The sequence below is a fragment of the Erpetoichthys calabaricus genome, chromosome 14 (genome assembly GCF_900747795.2).
Source record: "Erpetoichthys calabaricus chromosome 14, fErpCal1.3, whole genome shotgun sequence".
Taxonomy (NCBI): Eukaryota; Metazoa; Chordata; class Cladistia; order Polypteriformes; family Polypteridae; genus Erpetoichthys; species Erpetoichthys calabaricus.
Window position 1 is genome coordinate 30,731,402 of NC_041407.2, and position 26,235 is coordinate 30,757,636.

A 26,235-nucleotide genomic window follows, 5' to 3' on the forward strand; every position below is an offset into this window, starting at 1 on the left:
CAACCCGTCCTGTTTTGTTCTGTCTATACTCCCTAAAAAATGTGTTTACCTGTTATAGTCATCCCCATCTTTGTTATTTAGTTAGCTATAATATTATAATTATGCTTTGGTACATACAACTCCAACTCACTTGTTTTATTTTTGATTCTTCAAGCATTAAGGCAAGTTATTTTAAATGTGTTACTCATTTTACTTTTACATTTAAACATTGGGTTAGAATTTACATTATTATGCATTTTGATTTTACAGTACTGTTTGTTTCTTCATATACAGTTCTAAACCTGGCCTGCCCCCCACATACCCTAGTTTAAACAATCCTTGACATATTGGTGCCCCTCCAGTTTAGATGTAACCTGTCATGGTGGAACAGGTCCCAACTGTTCCAAAAGAAGTCCCAATTCCCCATTAAACCGATACCCTTCTACCCTATGCTTGTCTATAATTTTGTATATGATCTCCTCGAACAGCTCTATCCTTTTCTTACTCTAATCCATGTTCAGTGACTACTTTTTTCCATTTAATAGCCTGAATGACTAATTGCATTATTGGAGGCATGTGCAATACTAATTGAAGAAAACAGCTATTTTGAAAAATCATTCTAATCCATTTATTTATGATCTTTTCTAGGGATACCAACAAATCAAATCAAATCAAATCGTCTCCTGATGCCGCTTATTTTTTTCATCCGAAAACTAAAAGAAACTACATGGCAAGCGATCACTACGGAATTAGAACCAATTACTGCCTTATGTGGTAGCGTTAAATAAACGTGCTACTGAATTCCACGGGTAAACGATATCTGACTCAACTCTGTGCCTGCTGTCCATATATAGTGTAGTTTACTTATATAGCGCCTTTCTCATGTTCAGCTTATGTAAAAATGGGATTTCCTCAATTTCGTCATACATTGGACAGACATAATATTGTGACGAGCAATCGAATAAGACACACAGGAGACGCTTCTCCGGAGAAATCTTCAAAATCCTGACTGGCTTTTTATTTGGTGTGCCGCAATATAAACGGTGCCAAAACCCGGCAGTAGTCTGGGTTACGGGGACACCAGAAATAATAAAATCATGTAACCTTCTTCTTGCTCTTCAACCCTTTCTCACCCTGACTCTATGGGAGGAGACCCCAGCCCTCACAAAGTGCTTTCCTGCAAGACTCCAAATCCCCAACCATTCTTCCATTCTCCACAGCCCAAGCAGTAGCGAGACACATCACAATATGTTACATTAATTAGTGACGTTGAATGAACTGTTACTATTAGTTTGAATACTATATATCGTTCCACACAGGATATATGCACGATGATGTCGGTATTGAATTACGCACTGAGATTATATAATAATAAAAAAATGGTTTAGAAAACTCTGCAAGAGAACCACCTCTTTCAACCTTCGCAAGTATATCCAGTTTTTAATACCTGGAAAAGTTTTGGGATTAAAATGCTCAGAGATCTTTATATAGACAACATATTTACATCTTTTGAACAATTACGTTCAAAATTCAACCTCCCAGCTACACATTTCTTTTACTATCTTCAAATTAGAAATTTTGTTAAACAGAAATTGCCCGATTTCCCCCACCTTGCACCCTCCACAATGCTGGAAAAAATACTGCTCAATTTCGAGGAAACAAACACTATTTCCGCAATATATAAAATCTTATTAGAGTCCCTACCTTTCAAAGATCCAAGAGGACATTGGGAAGAAGATCTCTTAATCAATATATCAGAAAAGGAGTGGAAGGTAGCAAAGCAGAGAATTCACTCGAGTTCTATATGCGCAAAGCATAGAATTATTCAACTAAAAATTATATATCGAGCCCATCTGTCTCGCTTAAAACTGTCCAAAATGTTTCCAGGGCAGGATCCAACATGCGAGCGCTGCAACCAAGCTCCTGCCTCACTGGGTCACATGTTCTGGGCCTGCACCAAACTAACATCATTTTGGACAAAAATTTTTAAGTGCCTCTCAGACAGCCTTGGTATCACAATCCCTCCTAACCCATTAACAGCTGTGTTTGGTGTCCTTCCAGATGGACTTGAATTGGAGAAGGACAAGCAAACGGTGATTGCATTCACTACACTCTTGGCACGCAGACTTATTTTGTTAAATTGGAAGAATCCTAATTCTCCTCTTATAAGTCAGTGGGAAACCGATGTTTTATATTATTTGAAATTGGAAAAAATCAAATTTTCAGTTAGAGGATCTGTACTATATTTTTTCAAAACATGGCAGGATTTAATCAATATTATTTTAGAATAAGAGAAATAACTATTATTGCATTTAACTCCCTTCTTCATCTCTTATTTACATAGATATTCACTTCTCACCTTTCTTTTGTTTAATGTTGCCTTATTAAAAAGCCTAAAGCAATTTTCCTTTAGCTAAACTCTCCTTTTCAGGGGTGGGGTTTGATTAGTCTTCAAATTTGTTGGGTTATAAATGTTTTATAAATGTTTGTATGGAATGATTACAATGAAAATTAATAAAATAAAAATATTAAAAAGAAAACCAAATAACACGTTTTTCTATACCAGTGAGCAATTAGTACAATACTCAACGATTTGAGACTAACATCATAGCTACAGAATACAGTACTTTCTTGAGAATGTTCCGGGTTTATTTAACCCATCCCCTTTCATAATACGTAGGTCAATCTCATTGACCGTCGATTTTGACTTCCTGCGTCACTTCCGTTTATAGCACCAATCAGATTATTGTCTACCTCCTACTTCCTCTCTACTTTCACCAATCAAACAACTACTTCGTGTAAAGGTACGCCTAGGATTGAAAAAAAAGTTTTCAACGAGAGCGGGAACCTTTCTTAAATTGTGTTGATCATTTGTGGATTTACTGCTTTGTCTTTCCTTTAATCTATATAATTTGTGATCTGATAATCTGTTGATTTCGTTCAATTATTTTTTGTTTTATCTTACGCATTATTGTTGGTTATTTATATTTATATATATATATCTTAAATGGATTGTTTAAATGTTCCTAAAATCATGCCCAATTCACCGTTGAAGATAAGGGGTCAAATACAGGTATGTTTTCTTTTTTCCATTGTGTTGTGTGTATATCATGAATCATGTACCACATAAAATGTGAGCTTTAACTGAACGGATATAGAATTGTAATCTATTGTACTTGAATTTTTCAGTTAATCTTGTACTTATTGCTAACTTTCGCTTTTTTATAATGCACTAAGTCGTAAATTATTTCTTAATGCTTTTTCTGGTTTTGCATTTTAGGTTATTTTCGGACCAATGTTTTCCGGAAAGAGGTAGGGTGGTTTATCATTCAGTTTTGTTCAGTTTAAATGCCTTTTTTTTTTTTTAAGAGCTTCGCGCCTAATTGATCAATCAATCTCAATACAAAAAGGACCAACGAGTAGGAGCTTTAAAATAATAATCGCACTTTTACAGTTTTTAATTTTTTTACAAGGTTGGGTGCATAATTTGGTTATTTTAATCATCAATAGGGTTTTAAGTAAACGAAAATATAATTTCAAAGTGTTTACGAATACATATAAATATATCGCTAATTTTTCTTTTACATACATATACTCAAATATAATCTCGATAATGCAGTTGGGGCTAAATTGTTGCATTTTAACTTAATTTGACATGGAGTGCAGTATGGAATCCTCTTTTAACTAATTTGTAGACAGGCAGGCTGACTGACAGTGTGACTTAGTGGTTAAGACTTTGGACTTCAGTCCCTGAGGTACTGACCCTGAGTAAATTGCTTCACTTGCCGGGGGTCCAATTGGAAAAACGAAAGAAATGTAAACAAATTGTATCTCCAATGTTGTAATTCGTCCTAGATAAAGTAAATAGTAATAAAATAGTGTTGTTTTTTGAAACAATGTAAAATTATATTTTCCTTAAATCATTATTGAATTGATATATTTTTTGTTGTTGTAATATATAGCACAGAATTGATGAGAAGAGTACGTCGTTTTCAAATCGCCCAGTACAAGTGTCTAGTCATTAAGTATTCCAAAGATGTTCGATACTCTGCAGGTGGAGTTGCAACACATGACAGGTGAGCCCTTTTTTTAATTGGCATTTTCATAAAATGTCCCATAGCTAATATATTGGATTGAAATATTATCTGACTTTTTATTTGTGTGTTTAATGTGACTATTTGTGGAAAAGAGGAGTTTCAAAGCAGTTAGGGAACATTTTCAGTTAAGTCTATTTATCATACTTTTCATTAGTGTATACAGTACTCCACAAATTTGACTGTAAGTATTAGTGTGCACATGGGTCTTTTAACCATTTCTGTAAGCAGTGGAAAGAGACAGAAAAGGCAAAAAATGCTGAATACATTTGCCATACATGTATTATGCAATATATTTTTTAGTTCTGTAGTATTTTGCTGGGCAAGTTCAACCATCCTTTTTCAACCATACCTGATTCCAGTTGTAGGGAGCATAGCACCTCTTCCAACATCATTAGGTGCAAGGCAGGAGCCATCCCTAGACACAGTAAATATTTACACCAAGGTGATACTGTATAGAGTCACCAATTCAAGTACAATCTATATCTGTAGGTCACATCTGAGTTCAGTTCATCCACAAGCATGTTCTGCTTTTTCCAGCCCAATACTCCCTTGTAACTCTATTGCTCTGTTACGTTTTACAAAGAAAAATTGAAATGAAACCTCAAATTATATGCATCAGAAGTAGAAGGAAAAATAAAATGCTTAATAAAAACACAACACAGTAGCTATGTTTGTTAAAATGTACATATCTACATATTTGAGGGCTTATAGTGTGCACTAAAGTGTTAATGTTGGTGGTTTCTTGATAAAGCATGCTGTATCTGTATAAAAAAATAGGATTCTGTAATGATTTGACCACATTGTTTGAATCCAGCTGTTGTTGATATACCCTAGTTTTTTGTTATTTGCTAAAATTCTTAATATATATAAAAATACATTTTTAGGCACATTATGGAAGCAGTACCTGCATCTCATTTGAAAGACGTCTATGAGCTGGCACTTTCATCATCTGTCATTGGAATTGATGAAGGACAATTTGTAAGTGACCAATAATTAAACTGTTTTTTGGGGTCTTAAATGCAACACTGTATTTAGAACTTCAGTAAATCTAAATCTTCCTAAACTAGTTTGAATGGTTTGGTTTCCATCTTGGCGTGGTTTTTATTTATGGATCATTTGGTAAACTTTCAAGCAGCTTCATTTTGTATCTGTAGCTTTGATACTTGTATATGGTATACTTAAGCAGTATTTTATTTTAGCGCACTAGTTCAATAAATGGAATAGCTTTATATGCATGTTACTTCCTGAATATGTACTTTTGATGCTTTGTGCAGCAAAATCTCTTCCTCCTAATAATATGGTATTGCTTTCTTTGCAAGTTTGTTAGTCATTTTCTGGGTTCACCCAATTGGACAATTTCCCCCTTCAAAGTGAAAGGAGCAGAGATTTTTTCATTTTTTTTTTTTTTTTTTTTTTTGCCAATGGGTAACACCTAATGGCATTTTGCCACCTTTGTGTAATCGCCCTTTAGTCATGTCCACTTTATTATGGCCATCCATGTTCTTTATTCATTACGCTAATAGCCGACACCTGTCTGGCACTGGGCTGTCTTTGTCCAGTATCCTTTTCAATCATGCCTCCTTACTGTTAATCCTCCACCCAGCCTTTGGCATCAGGTTTCGTTGTGTCATTTTACATTGGTGGAGAAGTTACATGTAAGACTCGGTGAATCTCAGTTAATTCCAGTGTTTTAACTATCTAAAGGTTTGGTGCAGTTCAGTGCTTAATATCTTATATGATGTACAATCACATATTAAGATAAGTGCTTAATTAAAATAGGTGCTCAATCATATTATACATTATAATTTCTGTTTATCGTGTATTCCAATTCTCCAGTGTGATTGTACTGTATATAAAAATATCTAATAAATATTCATGTAATGTTACGTGTGGACTTCTCATCCTTATTCCTAATTGGGCATGCACCAGTAACTTTTTTTTTTGTTGTTGTTGTTTTCTTTAGCGAGGACAGAGTACTGAAAACTACAGAAAAGAATGCTAGATTTTTTTTTAAAACAAATGAAAATTCAATTTTATATAATAAACTGTACTAAATGAAGTTGATATATTTTTAAGAATGAATAAACATTTTAATAATATTTATTAAAATATAACTAACTTTTGTAAATGTTTTTGGTATTTACCCAAAAATAGATACAAATTTAATAAAGAAAAAAGCCTATTATTATTATTATTATTATTATTATTAACAGCCTAAAAATATTTAACTTCTAGAAATACCCCTCCTCACTATATTAGATATATATATATATGTGTGTGTGTATATGTATGTGTGTGTATATATATTTAATATATATTTCAAAGAGTCATCCCTGCATGGAGTTTTCATGTTCTCCCCGTGTCTGCGTGGGTTTCCTCCTACAGTCCAAAGACATGCAGGTTAGGTGCATTGGTGATTCTAAATTGTCCCTAGTATATGCTTGGTGTGTGTCTGTGCCCTGCGGTGTGCTGGCACCCTGCCCGGGGTTTGTTTCCTGCCTTGCACCCTGTGTTGGCTGGGATTGGCTCCAGCAGACCCCCCTGTGACCCTGTAGTTAGGATATAGCGGGTTGGATAATGGATGGGTGGATGGATTTCAAAGAGTAGATGACAAAGTAGAACATTGTAAAGAATTCAAAAACGTTGGCGTGATACACATGCCGAGCAGGTTAGTGATAAAGAAAGTACTAACTTTGAAAGTCTCAAAAAAATTATATAAAGAATGCATTAGCGCAAACTAACGGAAATTATTACTGGGTGAAATAACAGAACAGCGAAAAGAGATCGAATATATTGTTCGGATTTAAACTTTAAGTCGGAGACTTGCAGATCGTCTAATTCATGTTGCCATCAGGGAAAAGTAGTGTTTCTTCTCAATGAAGAGTCATATCCGCGAGAATTTAAAGATTTGTTGTTTGGTGAAAGTGAAATCCACATACGCAAGCAAAAGAGACGCAAAGTGGCTGGCATGTAGCGCAGGCTGGGGGGGGGTTGGCGAGTGAAGCAAGCAGGCCTAGTGTGTATATAATATATATATATTATAATATAAGTCATAGGAAACCAAATACCTGTACATCTCGATAGTATTGGGTGCAAGATATAAACCAATGCTCCATGGAAAGCTCTTTGAGCAGCGAGAAAAGCATTATATAAATGTAAAGAATTATTATTTATTAACCCTGGATTGTCATTCAGTGTGTTAAAGACACGTTTACCCGTACACGCATACCTACTAATACTGTGCCAGGTTTTAAATACACCATTTAAACTGTCCTGTACATTATTGTGATTTGGGAGGTAAAACTGTGTTCTATGACAAAAAGCTATGGAAATGCTACAAGAATGTGCATACAACCATCGGCAATAAGTTGACTGGAATTTAAACTTTGTTTCTAAGAGCTGCTGGCTGTTGGCTTTCTCTTAAAAAGTATAAAAGGTTTGAATATACTTAGCTTCCCGGTTGTACTAAGGACATTTATCATTATCATTTATGATTAGACCAACTGCATATCATTTTCTTCCAATGCCGTTGTTTTGGATTGCCTAAGTCAATTCTTATGTCATACTATGTTCCAATCTGGACATTCTCTATTTTTTAATAGCAGTGACTCTTTTTTGTGTAGCTGACCAAGAGATTCTCTTCTTAAGCCATATGTGAGATTAACTATAGAATGAAATTAGTCTAATCAGCACCACAAAGGCACTCTTAAATCATGGTGAGGATCTTTGTAGGTTTATATTTTATTAGTATTTATTATCAGCTTGTAAACCAAAAAAGTTGGTGGTATTTAATTATTTTATTTGGTAGTTCTATACAGTGAACTTTCTCTACATTTTGCCATTTTGACTTTTAAGTTGTATTTTTTTTTAATTCATTATGGTGTCACCTGTATGGTGTTTCAAACCTGTAGTGTTAGATGTAAATCATATCTAATTTCAAAATGTGGCATATGTGTAAATAAGCAAATACTGCTATTTAACCTGTAAAAGGTGTTTTTTTATTTTATTGTTGTAGATTTTAAATTAATAAGAGTGCATATATTCAATAATTAACGTTGTTACGTAGCAATGCGTATTTGGTAGCTTACATATTCGATATTAAGCTTCCAATACCTGTCTTAAAAAGAACATGTTGACAGCGTAGTAGATGCATAAAAATAAAGGTTTTTATTGTTTTAATATATATTTTTTTAAATCTCTCAACAGTTTTCAGATGTTGTGGAATTCTGCGAGGAAATGGCCAATCTGGGTAAAATCATAATTGTAGCAGCCCTGGATGGGACCTTTCAGAGAAAGGTACAATTTTTTTACATTTTAAAAACGTTGCTAAATGTGGAATTTAAACAACCTGTTTTACTGCAAAAGTTGCTGAGGTATATATTTTTTTTAATTAGGAGAGTATAGCTGTTATTTCAACTGTGCATGCTTTTTTTTTAGTTTGCTGCTGTACATAATTAACTTTATTTACAATTTATACTGTAGCTGGATTGATTTTATACTAGGGATTAGAAACAATTTATTTTCATATTGGTTTGTTCTGAACAGAAACAGAATTTTTTCTTTCCTGCTCCAGCATTCCTTGCCTTATATCAGAAAAAAAATACTTATTAAGCAGGTCTAATTACAGTGGTTTGTATTATTTTAAATTAAAAAAAATAATCAAAAGACCTTAAACAAAAGGATAATGCGGCTATTACTAGCGTACTTACCTTATCGAACAAAAATTATTCATCAAAAAAGGCAAAAGAGGACGAAAAGAAAGAAAGAAAAATCGTCTGGCCGTTCTTGCACGTTCATTTTATGTTAAGATCAAAGTTTAGCCTGATATCAATCGTTGTGCCTAGATAGCTGTAGTACTCCACCTTGTTCTTTGACTCCCCATTAAAGTTAAGACAGTGGGAGTGGAGCACCAAAATCTAAAAGCATATCCTTTGTATTAGAGATATTTAGCTTTAAAAAGCAACAATCACGCCATTGATTAAACATCATCAATGGCTGACATGAATCCAAGAGTCCAGCATAGAGTCTGTTTCTCCTGAGCAGTGTGGGGAACATTGTTTTTAAATGTAACTTAGTTACATTACTTAACTTAAAAACAAAGTAACTGAATATGTTATATATTTACTTATTATAAAATGTACTCTATTACAAACAGTGAATTACTTTTTTTCTTTTGTATGAAAAACTGCACATATCACCGGTCAGCATTTGTGATTAAATTCTGAGCCCATATATGAACCTTCATGAAACTGACCAGAAGCACAGCAAAAGTGAACATTTTTTTGTATTTCACTATTGTAAATATGTTTAGTCCTTAATGTGCTGTGAAGTAAAAACATTAACCCCTTTTTACATTCCCGACTTGAACACCCGAAGATTCGCTGTATGAATACCAGCTGCTGCGCCACCTGAATACACCAAATAGCTGGATTAAAACTAAACTAATACTTTATTTATAGGTTTCCTTCACTGGAATGTATGCAGCATATGTTTTTCTGCTTGGCTGTATGATTGTACCCTGCAAAGAAGTGGCATACTGGTACATTTGCTTCTTGCCTTGCATCCACTGCTGCTTGGATAATATTACTGTAGGTATTTTATGTCAATAAAATAGATACTGCATTAAGTTACTTTAAAAAGTAACCAGACTACGTAATTTACATTACTTTTAATGCTTTACCCCCAACACTGCTGAGATTGTGCTGCTGAGCTTACCACTGTAAGGTCAGCCTGGCAACTTAAATTTATCGATTTCTGAAATAATGGGACAGATTATTTCAAGGAGGAGAAGTAATAAATTGAGCATTAATGCCTGAGCATTAGCCTCAAGAAAATGATCTTTGTTGAAAATTCTATTGTTTTCTACCCATGGCTGCATGCGTGAAGCAAAGATTGGTGGCCACAGTTAAGCTTGAGCCTAACAGTGATAAGGACATGTGCAGACTACAATATCCTTAAGTCTAACCCAGTTAGTGTTTACATGACCAAATAACTAGGTTATTCACAAAAAAAAATCTACATTTGTTAACCTAATTTTTCTGAGGCCCATATCCCCATTTCTTTAACTAGAATAAGCACACACATGGCATTTTTGCACCCAGGTTTCTATGAATAACCAGTTATTAAAGTGCATGTAAATGCACTCAACAACCGAGTCATCTGCACATTTCAGGATATGTCCCTCATTGTGGGAGATCCTCTAGTCATTAGTGTGTAAGATAAACAAAAGAGGTGACCGACAACAGCCTTGCAGTGACCCTACATATGTATTTAACACTAGAATCCCTGAAGCCTACGAAAAAACAAATTGCAAATGTGTCAATCAGCACAAACAGCAAGCAACCTGCTGTCCCATCCCTCCACCAACACAGCTGAAGTTCTCAAAGCTCAAGTCTGTTTATCTGGTTGTGAGGTGTTTGGAATTGTATAGGGTAAATAATATATCGTTATTTGGAATACATACATTTCATGTGTGTTCTGTGTGTACAACCATCTGTGTAAATGTAGGATGATGGGAAATGTGAGGCAAGAAATGTTGAACACAGAATTTATCAATCAGTTTGTCAACTAAAATGTGGAGCTGGATTATATTAAAAGCTGACAAGAAGTCTCTAAACCGCAGTCTTGCAATTTTTTGATTCATTCAAATGCTCCTACAATAAATTCAGAAGTAGTTAGGTGAAATTCTTCAAATAATTTTTTGCAATGAATATGCTGTATTTGTCGTTAATCTTGTTCGCTGAATATTTTCCTAGAAATTCGCTGTGCAGCCAGCTTAACAAACATTGTTTATAGAGCACCCCATCATGCTTTACAAGGCTAGTGTGACATCACAGAGCTGTATGAGCCATGCGCAGAATTTTCATGCGTATATACTGTAATATCATTTCTACTCTGCTTCACACATGCATGATGTCGTGACCCTCTCAGTACTCCAGCATAATTTCTGGCTTGTTTCTTTTAAAGACTGGTTTATAGATTGGAAAAGGTTAGACAGAATTGTAGTTTATCTAGCTAGTCCACCTTTGAGGTATATCTGAAAAGAAGCTGTAAAGCTTTTGCAGAAGACAGTGGCATTTCTTCTGGCTGAATCTGCTACCACTAAATTTAAGGTGTGGGCAGCACATGGCTTAAAGAAAGCTCAAAAGATTTTTTTTTCAGGATTCTGCCCAGTACTTCTTTGTCCCTCCCTTTCATGTTGGCACCATAGTGATATGATTGCCCTCTGTGGTAATCAAAAGGAGTACAGTCATATGAAAAAGTTTGGGAACCCCTCTCAGCCTGCATAATAATTAACTCTACTTTCAACAAAAAAGATAACAGCGGTATTCATTTCCTAGGAACATCTGAGTACTGGGGTGTTTTCCGAACAAAGATTTTTAGTGAAGCAGTATTTAGTTGTATGAAATTAAATCAAATGTGAAAAACTGGCTGTGCAAAAATTTGGATACCCTTGTAATTTTGCTGATTTGAATACATGTAACTGCTCAATACTGATTACTTGCAAATTGGTTGGTTTAGCTCGTTAAGCCTTGAACTTCATAGACAGGTGTGTCCAATCATGAGAAAAGGTATTTAAGGTGGTCATTTGCAAATTGTGCTTCCCTTTGACTCTCCTCTGAAGAGTGACAGCATGGGATCCTCAAAGCAACTCTCAAAAAATCTGAAAACAAAGATTGTTCAGTATCATGGTTTAGGGGAAGGCTACAAAAAGCTATCTCAGAGGTTTAAACTGTCAGTTTCAACTGTAAGGAATGTAATCAGGAAATGGAAGACCACAGGCACAGTTGCTGTTAAACCCAGCAGGTCTGGCAGGCCAAGAAAAATACAGGAACGGCATATGTGCAGGATTGTGAGAATGGTTACAGACAACCCACAGATCACCTCCAAAGACCTGCAAGAACATCTTGCTGCAGATGGTGTATCTGTACATCATTCTACAGTTAGCACAATTTGCACAAAGAACATCTGTATGGCAGGGTGATGAGAAAGAAGCCCTTTCTGCACTTGCGCCACAAACAGAGTCGCTTATTGTATGCAAATGTTCATTTAGACAAGCCAGATTCATTTTGGAACAAAGTGCTTTGTAATGATGAGACAAAAATTGAGTTATTTGGTCATAACAAAATGATAGATAATTTATTAATCCCCAAGGGGAAATTCACATACTCCAGTAGCAACATACTGATAAAAATAATATTAAATAGTGATAAAAACACAGTGCAAGTTAAAAAGTTCATGGTGGAGAGTACGAGGCAGGTATAACAGTCAATAACATTGTATAATGTTACCGTTTACCCAGCAAGGGTGGAATTGAAGAGTCGTATACTGTGGGGGAGGAAAGATCTCCTCAGTCTGTCAGTGGAGCAGGACAGTGACCGCAGTCTGCTGCTAAAGCTGCTCCTCTGTCTGGAGATGATACTGTTCAGTGGATGCAGTGGATTCTCCATGATTGACAGAAGCCTGCTCAGCGCCCGTCGCCCTGCCACAGATGTCAAACTGTCCAGCTCCGTGCCTACAATACAGCCTGCCTTCCTCACCAGTTTGTCCAGGCGTGAGGCATCTCTCTACTTTATCCTGCCTCCCCAGCACACCACTGCGTAGAAGAGGACGCTCGCCACAACCGTCTGGTACAACATCTGCATCATCTTATTGCAGATGTTGAAGGACGCCAGCCTTCTAAGGAAGTATAGTCAGCTCTGTCCTTTCTTACACAGAGCATCAGTATTGGCAGTCCAGTCCAATTTATCATCCAGCTGCACTCCCAGTTATTTATAAGTCTGAACCCTCTGCACACAGTCACCTCTGATGATGACGAGGTCCATGAGGGGCCTGGGCCTCCTAAAATCCACCACCAGCTCTTTGGTTTTGCTGGTGTTCAGGTGTAGGTGGTTTGAGTCGCACCATTTAACAAAGTCCTTGATTAGGTTCCTGTACTCCTCCTCCTGCCCACTCCTGATGCAGCCCATGATAGCCGTGTTGTCAGCAAACTTTTTCACGTGGCAGGACTCCGAGTTGTATTGGAAGTCCGATGTATATAGGCTGAACAGGACCGGAGAAAGTACAGTCACCTGTGGCGCTCCTGTGTTGCTGACCACAATGTCAGATCTGCAGTTCCTGAGACGCACATACTGAGGTCTGTCTTTAAGATAGTCCACGATCCATGCCACTAGGTATGAATCTACTCCCATCTCTGTCAGCTTGTCCCTAAGGAGCAGAGGTTGGATTGTGTTGAAGGCGCTAGAGAAGTCCAGAAACATAATTCTTACTGCACCACTGCCTCTGTCCAAGTGGGAGAGGGATCGGTGTAGCATGTAGATGATGGCATCCTCTGCTCCCACTTTCTCCTGGTATGTGAACTGCAGAGGGTCAAGGGCATGGCGGATCTGTGGCCTCAGGTGGTGAAGCAGCAGCCGCTCCATGGTCTTCATCACATGTGATGTCAGAGCGACAGGCCGGAAGTCGTTCAGCTCACTAGGACGTGATACCTTTGGGACTGGGGTGATGCAAGATGTTTTCCAAATCCTTGGGACTCTCCCCTGTTCCAGGCTCAGGTTGAAGATGTGCTGTAGAGGACTCCCCAGCTTCAATGCACAGGCCTTCAGCAGTCGTGGCGATACTCCATCTGGACCTGCTGCTTTGCTGGCACAAAGTCTCCTCAGCTCTCTGCTTACCTGGGCTGCTGTAATTGTGGGTTGGGGTAGACTCTCTCCTATGCTGGTATCAGCAGAAGGATGGGTAGAGGGTGCAGTACTCCGAGGTGAGAGTGGGTTAGGGTGGTCAAACCTGTTAAAAAAGTTGTTCATTTGGTTTGCTCTCTCCACGTCTCTCTCGATGGTGGCACCCCACTTTGAGCTGCAGCCAATGATGATCTTCATCCCATCCCACACTTCCTTCATGCTGTTATTCTGCAACTTCTGCTCCAACTTTCTCCTGTACTGCTCCTTCGCCGCCCTGAGCTGGACTCGGAGTTCCTTCTGCATGCGCTTGAGCTCATGCTGATCACCGCCTTTAAAAGCCCTTTTCTTCTGGTTCAAAAGGCCCTTGATGTCACTTGTAATCCATGGCTTGTTGTTAGCATAGCAGCGTACTGTTCTTAGTGGAACTACAGAAGTTGATGTAGTCAGTAGTGCAGTCAACAACCTCCTCAATGTTCTCGCTATATGATCCCTGCAAGATATCCCAGTCCGTAGTTCCAAAGCGGTCTAAACAAACAAACAAATAAAAAAAGATAAACAAAAATCCAAAGAATTAAGAGGGGGTTCCCAAACTTTTTCATATGACTGTAGCACAATGTGTAGAGTACAACCCAAAGGAGGTTATGGTGAAGCTTTATAATGCACTGGTGAGGCATTACCTGGAACATGGTGTACAGTTTTAGTCTCCAGGCTTCAAATAAGGCAATAGAAGAGCTAGGCAAAGCCCAGAGAAGGGCTAATAGGCCGAGTCTAGGACTTCAAGAGATTAGTTATGAGCAAAGATTGAAAGAGCTGAGCCGTTGCAGTTTAAGCAAAAGCAGATTAAGAGGTGACATGATTGAAATGTACAAAATTATTAAAAGAATTATTGCAGTGAACCGAGACTGTTACATTAAAGTGAGTTCAACAATAAAACTGGGTTACCATTGGAAGTAAATGCATTAGACTGTACGTCTTTGGAGACCTTCTGAATTAGAGTTGATGTTATTTTGGCAGGATTTAAGTGGATAGGACTGGCTAACTTTGTCTCGTCTTTTTTTTTTTTCTCTCTTTACTATTCTAATGAAACTGTATTTATATACTGTACTTAGTTTATTCCAGATGTGAAATGCAAGAAAAAAGCAACAACAACAAAATATAAAACAAATGAATAATTAAAAACGCTGTATTTTAGTGGTGCAACTAAAGCAGAAGGCAGGTGATGATGTATGTACTGTATCACAAAAATCCCCAATCTATTGTACAAAATGTAAGATTTTCCTTTGTCTAGCGGTAAAAAGGAATTGATATGAAGACTGGCATCAAAAAAGAATTGAAAGTAAAAGTTTGGAGGAGTACATAATTATATGTTACAGTTACAGATTTCTTGTTGCTTTAGAGTAACATATAAAGTGTGTTTGTGTGCATATATATAGTATTATTTATATAAGTATTTGTTTTTCAAAAAACAAAAAAACCCCCGATTCCACAGTTGTGCATCATTAAATATCTTGGCTATGTACTCTAAAATCCAGTATGTTTGGATGGAAATGTCTAAAACACCTGCATTTTTTCTGTGTTTTATTTAGTTGATATTATAAACAAAGGTTTTTATTCAAATAATGACTTTCTTTTCAAATATTGAATTGTTTTTACTCACTACTCTTCGGTCACTTGAAGTACTTTTGTAAACAGGACACTAGCAGTTCATCTTTGGTTATGTAATTTAGACTCCATGCCAAATCCCCGTAGGGCATAAGAGGTTAATATACAGGGGAACCTTTTATCATTTTTTGTAAATCCTCACTCATTTAAGTTCAACTAGCTATGTAAATTTGTTGCCCTTTGTATTTTTCCGTGTGTGCTTTTGTTGGCACACCTACTGGAACTAAACTTAACTGAAATTGTATTCTCAGTTCATTAAATTATTGCTGTCTCCAGTAAGACCAGTGTAAAATTTTATGTTTAATTTCCATTACCCAGGGACACACTGCAAGTGGCACTACTAAGTTTTCCATAATGGTTATATTCATCAGTTGTATGCAGTTTCTATTCTCAATATTATTCATTAATTTTCAGCCATTTGGAAATATCCTGAACCTAGTTCCGCTGGCAGAAAGCGTGGTAAAGCTGAATGCTGTTTGCATGGAGTGTTATAGGGAAGCTGCCTACACAAAGAGACTTGGATCTGAGAAAGAGGTAACAAAGGAGCCCCTATACGTTCAGTTTTTTGACAATTTCTCATATTTTTTTAATACTTATTAGAATAAAAATTATATTAATATTATTATAAATGTGTTTTTTTAAAACAAATAGTTAAAATTATGTGTGCATTTGACAAAATAGCTTTAGTACTAGGGTGTTGTAACGTGTTAGCCATTATGAATGTAGTGAGAAGTCAAGCAAAATGACGCCTTTTATTGGTTAACTAAAAAGATTACGATATGCAGGCTTTCAAGGCCCCTTCTTCAGGCCAAACAACAAGCATTTCTACAGTAATTCATTTGTACAGTTTTATAGGGGATGTATTAAATCGTTGATTTATTTAACATTGTCTCTCCCCCTCCCCATGAAAAATGAATTTTGTTCACTTTTTGCAGTCAATGCTTGTAAATTTGCTTAATTTAGAATATGACTGTACTCTCATTTGAATATGCCTAATTTAGAGGTTTTGGTTGCTTCCATGTAACTGTTTTTTATCTTTTTAATATCTAGGTAGAGGTGATTGGAGGAGCAGATAAATATCATGCAGTATGCAGAGTCTGCTATGGACCGCCATCTGGAAAAGAGAACCATATCCCTCAGATGATGCCAGAAGAGTCTTCTTTTCACAACCTATCTGGGAAAACATCTGACAAAACACACAGAAAACTTTTTGGCACACTTCAAGTTGCTTAGATACATCAATTGGACTCGCGCATGTTGCTCTGAATACAATTTGCTAAAAATTATGCTCAACCCATTTTTCAGTATATCTGAAACCAGGGTTATAAATTCAACCCTTGATAAATTTACTGTAGTTTTAAAATTGCACTTAACATTTGCTTGTTTTCATATTTTTCTTATATGTTTTAAATATTTTTTTTGGCTATGTGTTTAATGTATAAACTGATGCTTTTTGACAATTTATGTATCATGAGCTACATACGATAATATTAAACACATGGTCACATACCTAAACATGTTTCTTTTAACTAGGACTTGCTTTTACTGTGTCCACTGTAATTTGATGGATTTGATAATCTCAAAAAAAATTATTTTTTCATATACTGTGGTTTTTAAAACAAAAAAAACTGATATTCCAACAACATTTAAAAAAACTATTTATACACGTCTGTACCATCTATTTTGAATCTTGTCTTTCCCCATTGTTCAACTATCTGTTGCCAACATTTACAGCACTGATTTGGGACTCTCTGACCATAAAGCAGTATTTTTCACTGTTTCACTGCCTTTCCCTCCTCCTACCTGTAAACGACAAATTTCTTACAGAAACCTTAAAAATATCTGTCCCTCTATCCTTTCTGGATCCATTTCTGATCTTTTACTGTTTTCACCTATTCCACCAACACTAGATAGTCTTGTTGACCACTATAACTCAGCCCTTCACTCAGCATTAGATAAAACAGCTCCTTTAAAACATAAGGAGGTTTCCTTTAAACGTTCAGCTCCTTGGTATAACTCAGAATTGCGATCTATGAAAGCAGCTGGCTGACGCCTTGAGAGAATGTCATGTAAGACTGGCCTCACCGTGCACATCCAGGCTTTCTCTGACCACCAAAGAGCTTACAGAGAAGCACTAACTGTTGCCAAGAACACCCATTATGGCAGAATAATAGAAAGTGGCCACGAAAATCCAAGGGTTTTGTTCTCTGTAGTTAATAAACTACTCGAACCCGCATCTGGCCCAACTACCTCTTCTACTGAAGTCTGTGAGGAATTCCTCCACTTTTTCCGTAACAAAATTAAAGATCTAAATAATTCAACTAACATAAATACATCATCTGTTTATATCTCTTCCTTTTTTCCCCACTCCATCCAGCTCCTCCTCTAAGTTCTCACCAGTCACATCTGCGTCTGTTAATAACCTGCTTTGTAAGATGAGGCCGACTACTTGTGTATTGGACCCCATCCCCACCACACTACTTAAATCCTGCCTTCATACCATAATCCCGACTGTTACAACAATAATAAACTCATCCCTTGACACTGGCTCTGTGCCGCTCACCTTAAAATCGCTTCTGTAACCCCAATGTTAAAAAAAGTCTGGCCTTGATGCTGACAATCTTAACAATTTCCGGCCTATTTCCCACTTACTTTTCCTGTCAAAAGCTCTTGAGCGTGTTGTAGCTTCCCAACTCACCAATTACCTAACCTCTAATAATTTGATGGAACCCTTTCCGTCTGGTTTCAGGGCGCGGCACAACTATAAAACTGCTCTGCTACGGGTAACCAATGATTTGCTTATGGCAGCAGACTCTGGACAAACCAGCATATTAATTCTGTTAGACCTCAGTGCAGCATTTGACACTGTCAGACATGACATCCTACTGTCCAGAATGGAGAACATGCTGGGTAGCTCTGGCACTGCCCTCCAGTGGTTCAAGTCCTATCTGACTGATAGGCAAGAGTTTGTTAGTCTTGGCAACAGCAGATCCAGCTCAGCGCCAGTCACACAAGGAGTCCCTCAAGGCTCTGTCCTCGGTCCTCTTCTCTTCTGTATTTATATGCTTCCCCTTGGCCATATTATCCGTAGCTATGGACTGGGTTATCATTTTTATGCAGATGATACTCAACTCTACTTCAGTGTTAAAAGTGGAACTTCATCAGAGCTTTCTCAGCTCACAACCTGCCTTAGTGAAATTAAAACCTGGATGGAGCAGAACTCTTTAAAGTTAAATTGCAATAAATCTGAACTCCTGCAAATTGGGACTAAAATGCAACTTAATAAAATGAGCTCCTTCCCAGTCTATCTTGGCGATGATCTCATCAGACCTGCCTCTACTGTAAAAAATCTTGGTGTCATTTTTGATTCCTCCCTTTCTTATTCCGCTCACATAAATCACATTAAGAAACTTTCTTACTTTCACCTCCGTAACATATCCCGTGTTCGCTCCTTCCTCTCCTTTTCTAACGCTGAGAAACTTGTCCATGCTTTATCACATCCCGCATCGATTATTGTAATTCCCTACTGGCAGATGCCCCTTCTAATCTTATATCACAGCTCCAGCTTATTCAAAACTCAGCTGCAAGAGTCCTTACTCGAACCAGCAGCAGCGAGCACATCACACCCATCCTGCTCCGTCTCCACTGGCTCCCTGTGTCTTACAGAATCGAATATAAAATCCTACTAATAACTTACAAAGCCTTAAATAACCTCACGCCAAGCTACATCAGTGACCTCCTCCATCACTATGTGCCTGCCCGCCCACTAAGGTCCTCTGATTCTGGTAATCTTGTTGTGCCCCTCACTAATCTACACTCCATGGGTGACAGGGCCTTCAGCTGTATAGCGCCCAGACTCTGGAATGACCTACCAAAATTAATCAGGTCAGCTGACTCCACGAATTCTTTTAAAAAACAACTCAAAACTCATCTGTTCAGGAAGGCTTTTAGCTCTACTTGACTTTATTACCCTTCTCTCAGTTTACTTCTCTGTCAAGATGCTAATGTAACCTGTATGTGTGTGTGCTAGACCATCAATTATGTTGTCTGTTAGGCTTTTTCTCTGAATTCACTATCGTAATCTTCTTTATTTATTTACTAGCCATGTGTGCCCAACTACGTTGCACGTGTTAAAGTTGTCTGTGAAGGGCTCCCTGTTTAAACGCGGCAGCCAGTAGTGAACTGGGCCCTTCGTCGCACAAGAATTATGATTTTTTATAAGGGAAACAAAATTACAAAACCCTTGGACATTGATTCGATAGGAACGGCCTACTCGGAATCACTGTCCGAATAGTAATTATGTGGTGGTGGAGGAGCATTTCTGCTTCTCTCCGTTCATAGTCCGTCTCGTTTTCATAACGCTGTCGTTTCCTCTCACGATCTCTTCTCAACCTTTCTCCAATCTCGCAGGTTGCTTTGTGGCAATCCAAAGAGTAAGGAAGAACCAATGCTTCTTTCTTGAACTCCAAACGCCAACTGATGGAAAATCACAGAAGTGTGTCCAACTTATATACTCTGACTGCCGACTCCAAGAAGTGGGTGAACATTCGATTTGGACGAAGTGCTGCCAACGACGGTCGATAGAAACACAAAAAACCACAGTCTCGACAACGAAACAGGTGTCGACACCAGATCTAAACACAAAGCACGGTGTCGACACCAGATCTAAACACAAAGCACGGTGTCAACGCCAGATCTAAACACAAAGAGTGGTGTCGACAGTGTTTGTAAACAAAAGTAACAACCAAGGTGTTGTGTATTCAGCCAGTACAAACAGCACGCAGTCTCCTTTAGTTCAATCCTCTTTAATCACCACACTCCAACCTCATCCAACGATCCACCCCCTTCATTTCCTCTCCTCTTCCATCACTACTGCCCACTACTGAACACAGCAGGAACACCACACAAGGCAGTGAATTCGCGGACAAACAAAGATCAAGATCCAAATGAAGATTATATATAAAGATCTGGTTTGTACAATGCTATATACTGTATACCCTGTCGTTCTTTCTTATATTCTGTAAGTGCCTTGAGCATGGGAAAGGTGCTATATAAATAAAATGTATTATTATTATTAGTAGTAGTAGTAAAATACCTGAGGTCTAATTTTGCATACACTTATTTATTTAAAGCTAGCAATTCCTCCTCCCCATTATGTGGAACTATGTAATCTGCTATTATATTGGGTACAAAGTATACCCAGAAAATATAATTCACATATTTGAAAACTGGATTCTGAAAACATTTAAAATACTACTACCTAAAGATCTAACAATTCAGTGGATTTAACTAACACAAAAATATTTTTGGTTTTGAAAAAATAAAACAAAAGGCTTTAAAAAAAAAAAAAAGTAGTTGTCTGTAAGGTAGAATAACGAGGGAGAGGAGTTTCTCCAACAATAAAGTCAACACCAGACATGGTGAATGCCTAAAAAGGGAGATGACTATTAGGGCAAAGCAACATTTTACCATCTTATTTTTAATTTCTCTCTTTTCTCTGTGCAACTTTACAAGCATGCCTCTTGACGTGTACTGTACAGTCTGCACATTTCATATGATGATGTTATCTCTTCCCACATCACACTTACAATTCATGCAGATTATCAGATGTAAGCAAAATCTGCTTTTTTGTCTTTTTCTTACAAGGTTTTAGGTAACGAGACTATAACAACAGGAATAAGGATTAGATCAAGTAAGTCGATTTGTATTTTCTAATTACTATGGATTACTGTTTTGTAATACATTCTGGTTTATCATGGCATCTACGATTGGAGTTGAATTACATGTTGATCGGACAGTAAGCATTTCACTCCATACATGTGGCAATACTGTAACTAGTTTATTGTAATACATGTTCCGTAACAACTTCAGTACAGCAGGTTATGAATTGCTGGTTAACTGCAAAAAGGGTTAAATGTTTTTCTGTGAATCGTAATACAAATAAAGTGTTTTTAATCAATTCATTGGTGGGAAATTCCAGGAATATCTTTTACTTAGTTTAACTTACTCATCACCTAACAATTGGGAATAGTGACACAAGGGTATGTATATATTGTATAAAGTGCTTAGGTTTCAAGGAAGGATGAGTAAAGAAAAGGACAGAGAAGGGAAAAATTAAAAAGAAAAAAGAGAAGGTTTACTTTTTGTGATTTGTACTTGCTGAAAATGGGTGTAATGGGCATAGGTCATCTTCTTGCAAGCCATTGCTTCAGTCTGGTGCCACGTGGCAAACACATGGGTGTTTCCAAGTGGATCCATAGCTGGATTAAGTACTTCAGGCTTCAGACACCTAGAATATCTACCTATAACATTTACCCCAAAACACGGCCAACTGGTGAACGCAGGTTATTTACAAAAATTACAGAAACTGGGGTGCATCTTGTGGACTTGTGAAAAGATGAGTGGTAAGCCCAGCTGATGAGTGACAAATGCCACTAACAATGCTGCTGGTGGCCAGACTTGAACATGGCCAATTGTGTGGTGAAAGTTTGGTGAATGTGCTCAACCTCTGTATCAGTTTGCAGGCATCAGTGTCTGCAACTGACTGCCATTTTGGATCCTGGTAGACCAGGACTGGAGAACTCACCAGGGCCTTTTTCAGTGCCTCAAGTGTAGTGGCACATTCATCATCCCACCAGAAAGGTTGGTCTTTGTGAGTTAGGCAGTGAAAAGGTGCTGTGATAATGGCACAACCTGTGATCAAAGTATGGTACTAGTAAACTAGGGCCTTGAAGGTCTTTACCTGGGAAACTGGTCAGTCACAGCAGTCACTTCAGCATGGAGGATCTGTGGCAGCTCCATCCTGTCTCACAATGTGACTAATGAAGTGGATCTTTCTTTGGTACAGGTAGCATTTCATAAGGTGAAAACATACTAACTTTCTGAATAGCCAGGAAAACCTTGCACCAGTTTTAGATGGCCATCTCTAATATTGAAGCATAAATTAGCAGGTCATGACAGTAGCAGATATACTTACTGCAGAGTATGGCAGCCAAAACCTACCTCATCAGGTACTCAAAAGTTGACCGTGCGTTGATCAAGCCAAACCGCTTTACCCAGAACGTCCACAGACATTCTCCCATTGTTAATGTCATCTTAGATCTGGCTGCTCTACCTACCAGGAAATGCACTAACATTGAGCTTGCTGAGTGGTGTGTTGTTTGTTCAGATGTTTCAGGGGTAGTTTCTCTGATGCAGAAGGAGATGGGTCAGGCATTTTCAGACTTGAGACTGTATCACCCAGGGGGCCACCATGCTGCATTTGGGTCTCCATGGCAGCTTTTTTGAGGTTGACATAGTAAACAAAAAACAATGAAACCAAGTTTTAAAGATTGTCTTTAAATGATTTTGTGGTTTATAGCTCAAAGCGTTTGTCAACTGTTGCTTCAAAGTAGAGCTACAACAGAGTAGTTTTTCACAAGCAGCTCTTTGGTGATACACAGGGAAGACCATTCCATTGGTCTGCTCCATCTCATGGTGTCCCTGCTGCAAGAATGTATTCCTGTCTCACACACCCCACGTTGTTCTCTTCTTCTGTGTCTACTGCCCCCTCCAATTTGAGGTCTCCCTCTACTTACATGGGGTCCAATGTAAACACCCCCTCTCGCTCTCCGTCTCTTGGAGTTGATCAATACCAGAATCAAGACTGCTCGGAAACCACACGTAAAACTGAGGGATTTTTGCAAAAAAAGAATAGTTTATCAAATGAGGGCTTCGTTTCTCACCCCTTCCACTCCCCAATAAGAAATTTGTACATTGTGTGTATGTGTGTGTCCTCCTCTCTCTCAGGTCCAATTCCCAATATTATAATATTTTTAGTTTTGGTAAACATTTTAATGTTGTAGAAATTGTTAGATTAATGCATAAGTATATAAAAATAAAGAAACAATCATTAATAAAATAAACGTATCTAACATTTAATTTGGTCTTTGCTGATATTAGTTGAAAGTGGAAAGCTTTTCTTTTAGATAGTGTTGTCAATTTTCATGAACCCTAATTTGAAAATAAATACAGCAACAAGGAAAACCTAAAAGTAGACCTGCATAGCCAAGAAGATTACCAATTATTTTGCTGTGGGTTTTTTTTTTTTAATACTTAAAAATAAGTTGCATATTATTTCATTTTTTTCAGTTGAATTCATAAGAAGTTAAGAAATCTGACAAATACGAGCAGACCATTCAGTCCATCAAGCTTGCTTGTTTAGCTAATAGCTAAGCTATTCAAGTATCTTGTCCAGATACTTCTTAAAAGTTTTTAAGGTTTCTGCTTCAGCTTGAGAAAAGCGCTATATAAATGTAATGAATTATTATTATTATTATTATTATTATTATTATTATTATTACAGGTTTCTCTGGTTTCTTCCAGATTCCCACAACTCTTTGCATAAAGAAGTGCTTCCTGGCTTCAGTCCTAAATGCACTTCCCCTTAATTTCAACGGGTGTCCTCAAGTACACGATTCACCCTTAATAGAAGGAATTCTGTTGGATGTTACCGATGCTTTTAAGGATCTTGAAGACCTGTACTAAGTCCCCATGCAGTCTCCTCTGATCAGGACTGAATAAGTTTAGTTCTCATCTGTAACTGCAGAGAAAAGCCAAGCAAAATGACACATTTTATTGGCTAACTAAAAAGATTACAATATGCAAGCTTTCGAGGCAACTCAGGCCCCTTCTTCAGGCAAGATGTACATATGGATTACATCTTGCCTGAAGAAGGGGCCTGAGTTGCCTCAAAAGCTTGCATATTGTAATCTTTTTAGTTAGCCAATAAAAGGTGTCATTTTGCTTGGCTTTTCTCTACATTCATAATGGCTAACACGGTACAACACCCTAGTACTATCTGTAACTGCAAAATGTTTTTAAATTAATATGGAAATGTAAGGCTTTTTATTTTTAATTAGATATCAAACCACACTATACTTCTTACATTAAAATAAAAAATAATTATAGAATCATTTGGTCTTACGTAAGTAAAATTTAATTACTAGTTAAAAGAAATGAAATATTAGGGGATTTAAGAAACATCATTTTAGGTGTTTTGTGCCTAATGGGAATTAAGAACTTACACATTTTGAAATATTTAATTCCTGGAGTTGCTATGCCAAGAAAAAAAAGTTGAGAATGTCTGGCTTAGAGATATCCCACATTTAGTCACGTATGCCTCAATAGTCTGCTGTAGTTAAGCATGTACGTTTATTAATAGGTCTATTATTATCAAAAATGATGCTGCATCTCTACTATTAGCAGTGACCAAAAATATAAGATCACTGTGTACTTTGCAGCTTTGGGATTATATTAGTGGGGGGCACCGATCAGATAACCTTGCAGGATGAAGGTTTTACTGGTGTTTGCTAGAATATTTCTGCAGCCCTTTCAAAGGTGACTTCTCTGAGAGCAGAGCACCACACCCATGCATACCAGAAGGAACACCGCTCTTAAATAGATTCTTGGCCTTTGCTAAGACAGTTTGACATTGTGAAAGAAAAATTAACTGCTTGCAAGCTACTTGGGGTTAATAGCTGACAAAGCCGTTGTGGCAGACAGCTGAGACCCATGCCCAGCCGGGACGTCCCTTTGTCACTAGATCTGGTGGAGCAGCACATGGGTGGTACGCTACGTCCCTCGGAACCTTTACTGGCAGACCCCTGGGTTGCGTCGGGGCCACTTTCGTGGAACACCGGAGCTCATCTTGGTTGGGCTCTGTGGCCTCCACCAGGGGGAGTTGCATGGAGCTACACAGCTTAATGAGCCCACCTGGGCGGGAGCACAGCCAGAAGTAGGTCAATGAGCACCTGCAGCACTTCTGGGTGGGCTATACGAGGAGCCTGCAGCCACTACTCAGAAGAAGATAATGATGATGATGATGCTGCTGCTGCCCGGGGAGGAGTGGAAAGAACAGTGTGATTTGGGGTGATTTTTCTTTGTATTTAGGGACTGTGTTGTGCCTGCGGGGTTCACGGGGAAGATGTGCCCCACAGGTGAAGAAGAAATTAAAAGTTCTTTTATTTTACACGTGCCTCCGTTTTCACTCTGTGTCGGGTTGGCACCAATATTACATCGTTTGGCAGGTTATTCATACAGGCGTCTGTCAGAGAGGGTGCAGTAAGCTGACCTGGGACAACTTCCTCTTTAGGAACACGTCTGTTAGACACAGGAAAGATGACCTTTCCTTCTTTAGGAAAACTAAAAAAAAAAAAAGTTTTTTTCGATAAATAAGGGGAGGTATAAATTATAAAAAGCCAATCGAAAAATGGAACTTTGCTCTTCTGCCTTGCAATGTAGAATCCATGTACTCATCTGTAACTGAATAAAAATCTGTCATCCTTGGGAGGGGTTCTTCCACAACATCCTTTCCGGGGATACTGATTTGGGAGCTAAAGGATATGGGCATCCTGGCAGTAGTAAGGTTGTGAGCGGAGCAGCAGCATTGAAGCTGAGCTAAAGGAACAGTCTGAATTGTCATTTTCTCATAGGAACTATGCAAATGTGCTTCTACCTTAATACATTTACAGGACTTTGAGTTATAGTCCTTCGTACCAAACTACATTTACAGGCTTGAAATATAACTCAGTACACCACATTTAGTGATGTAGCAGATGTTTTAATAATCTATCTTTCTAAACAGCTGTTTTCATGTAGGATACTACTACTTCTAATATCTAGAAATGTTTCTAACTTAATATATATACATGGCTATGTAAAATGTCAATGTCAAATTTTCTTTTCTCTAGTGTATCTGTTAAAAGTGCGAAAGCCGTTAATGTGCACATTATCTAGGTAATGTGCAGATTAACTAGGGTGATCCGTTAAAGTGCCGA

The 26,235-nt window shown here is 37.7% G+C and overlaps 1 protein-coding gene across 1 annotated transcript; it reads left to right on the forward strand.

The window, feature by feature from the left end:
* The first annotated feature begins 2,800 nt into the window (after positions 1 to 2,800).
* tk1 (thymidine kinase 1, soluble) lies at positions 2,801 to 17,030 on the forward strand. The gene is made up of 7 exons (XM_028791824.2): positions 2,801 to 3,052; positions 3,260 to 3,291; positions 3,942 to 4,055; positions 4,961 to 5,054; positions 8,283 to 8,372; positions 15,833 to 15,952; positions 16,469 to 17,030. The coding sequence occupies exons 1-7, from the start codon at positions 2,987 to 2,989 to the stop codon at positions 16,649 to 16,651; spliced, it is 699 nt and encodes a 232-aa protein (XP_028647657.1). The 5' UTR covers positions 2,801 to 2,986; the 3' UTR covers positions 16,652 to 17,030.
* Positions 17,031 to 26,235: the final 9,205 nt, after the last annotated feature.

Excerpts from the sequence above, each read along its gene's own strand:
- tk1 (XM_028791824.2), top strand. The coding sequence starts at position 2,987 with ATGGATTGTTTAAATGTTCCTAAAATCATGCCCAATTCACCGTTGAAG. Across the intron at positions 3,292-3,941 it reads CCAATGTTTTCCGGAAAGAG|CACAGAATTGATGAGAAGAG; the intron begins GTAGGGTGGTTT and ends TGTAATATATAG. Across the intron at positions 4,056-4,960 it reads GGAGTTGCAACACATGACAG|GCACATTATGGAAGCAGTAC; the intron begins GTGAGCCCTTTT and ends ATACATTTTTAG.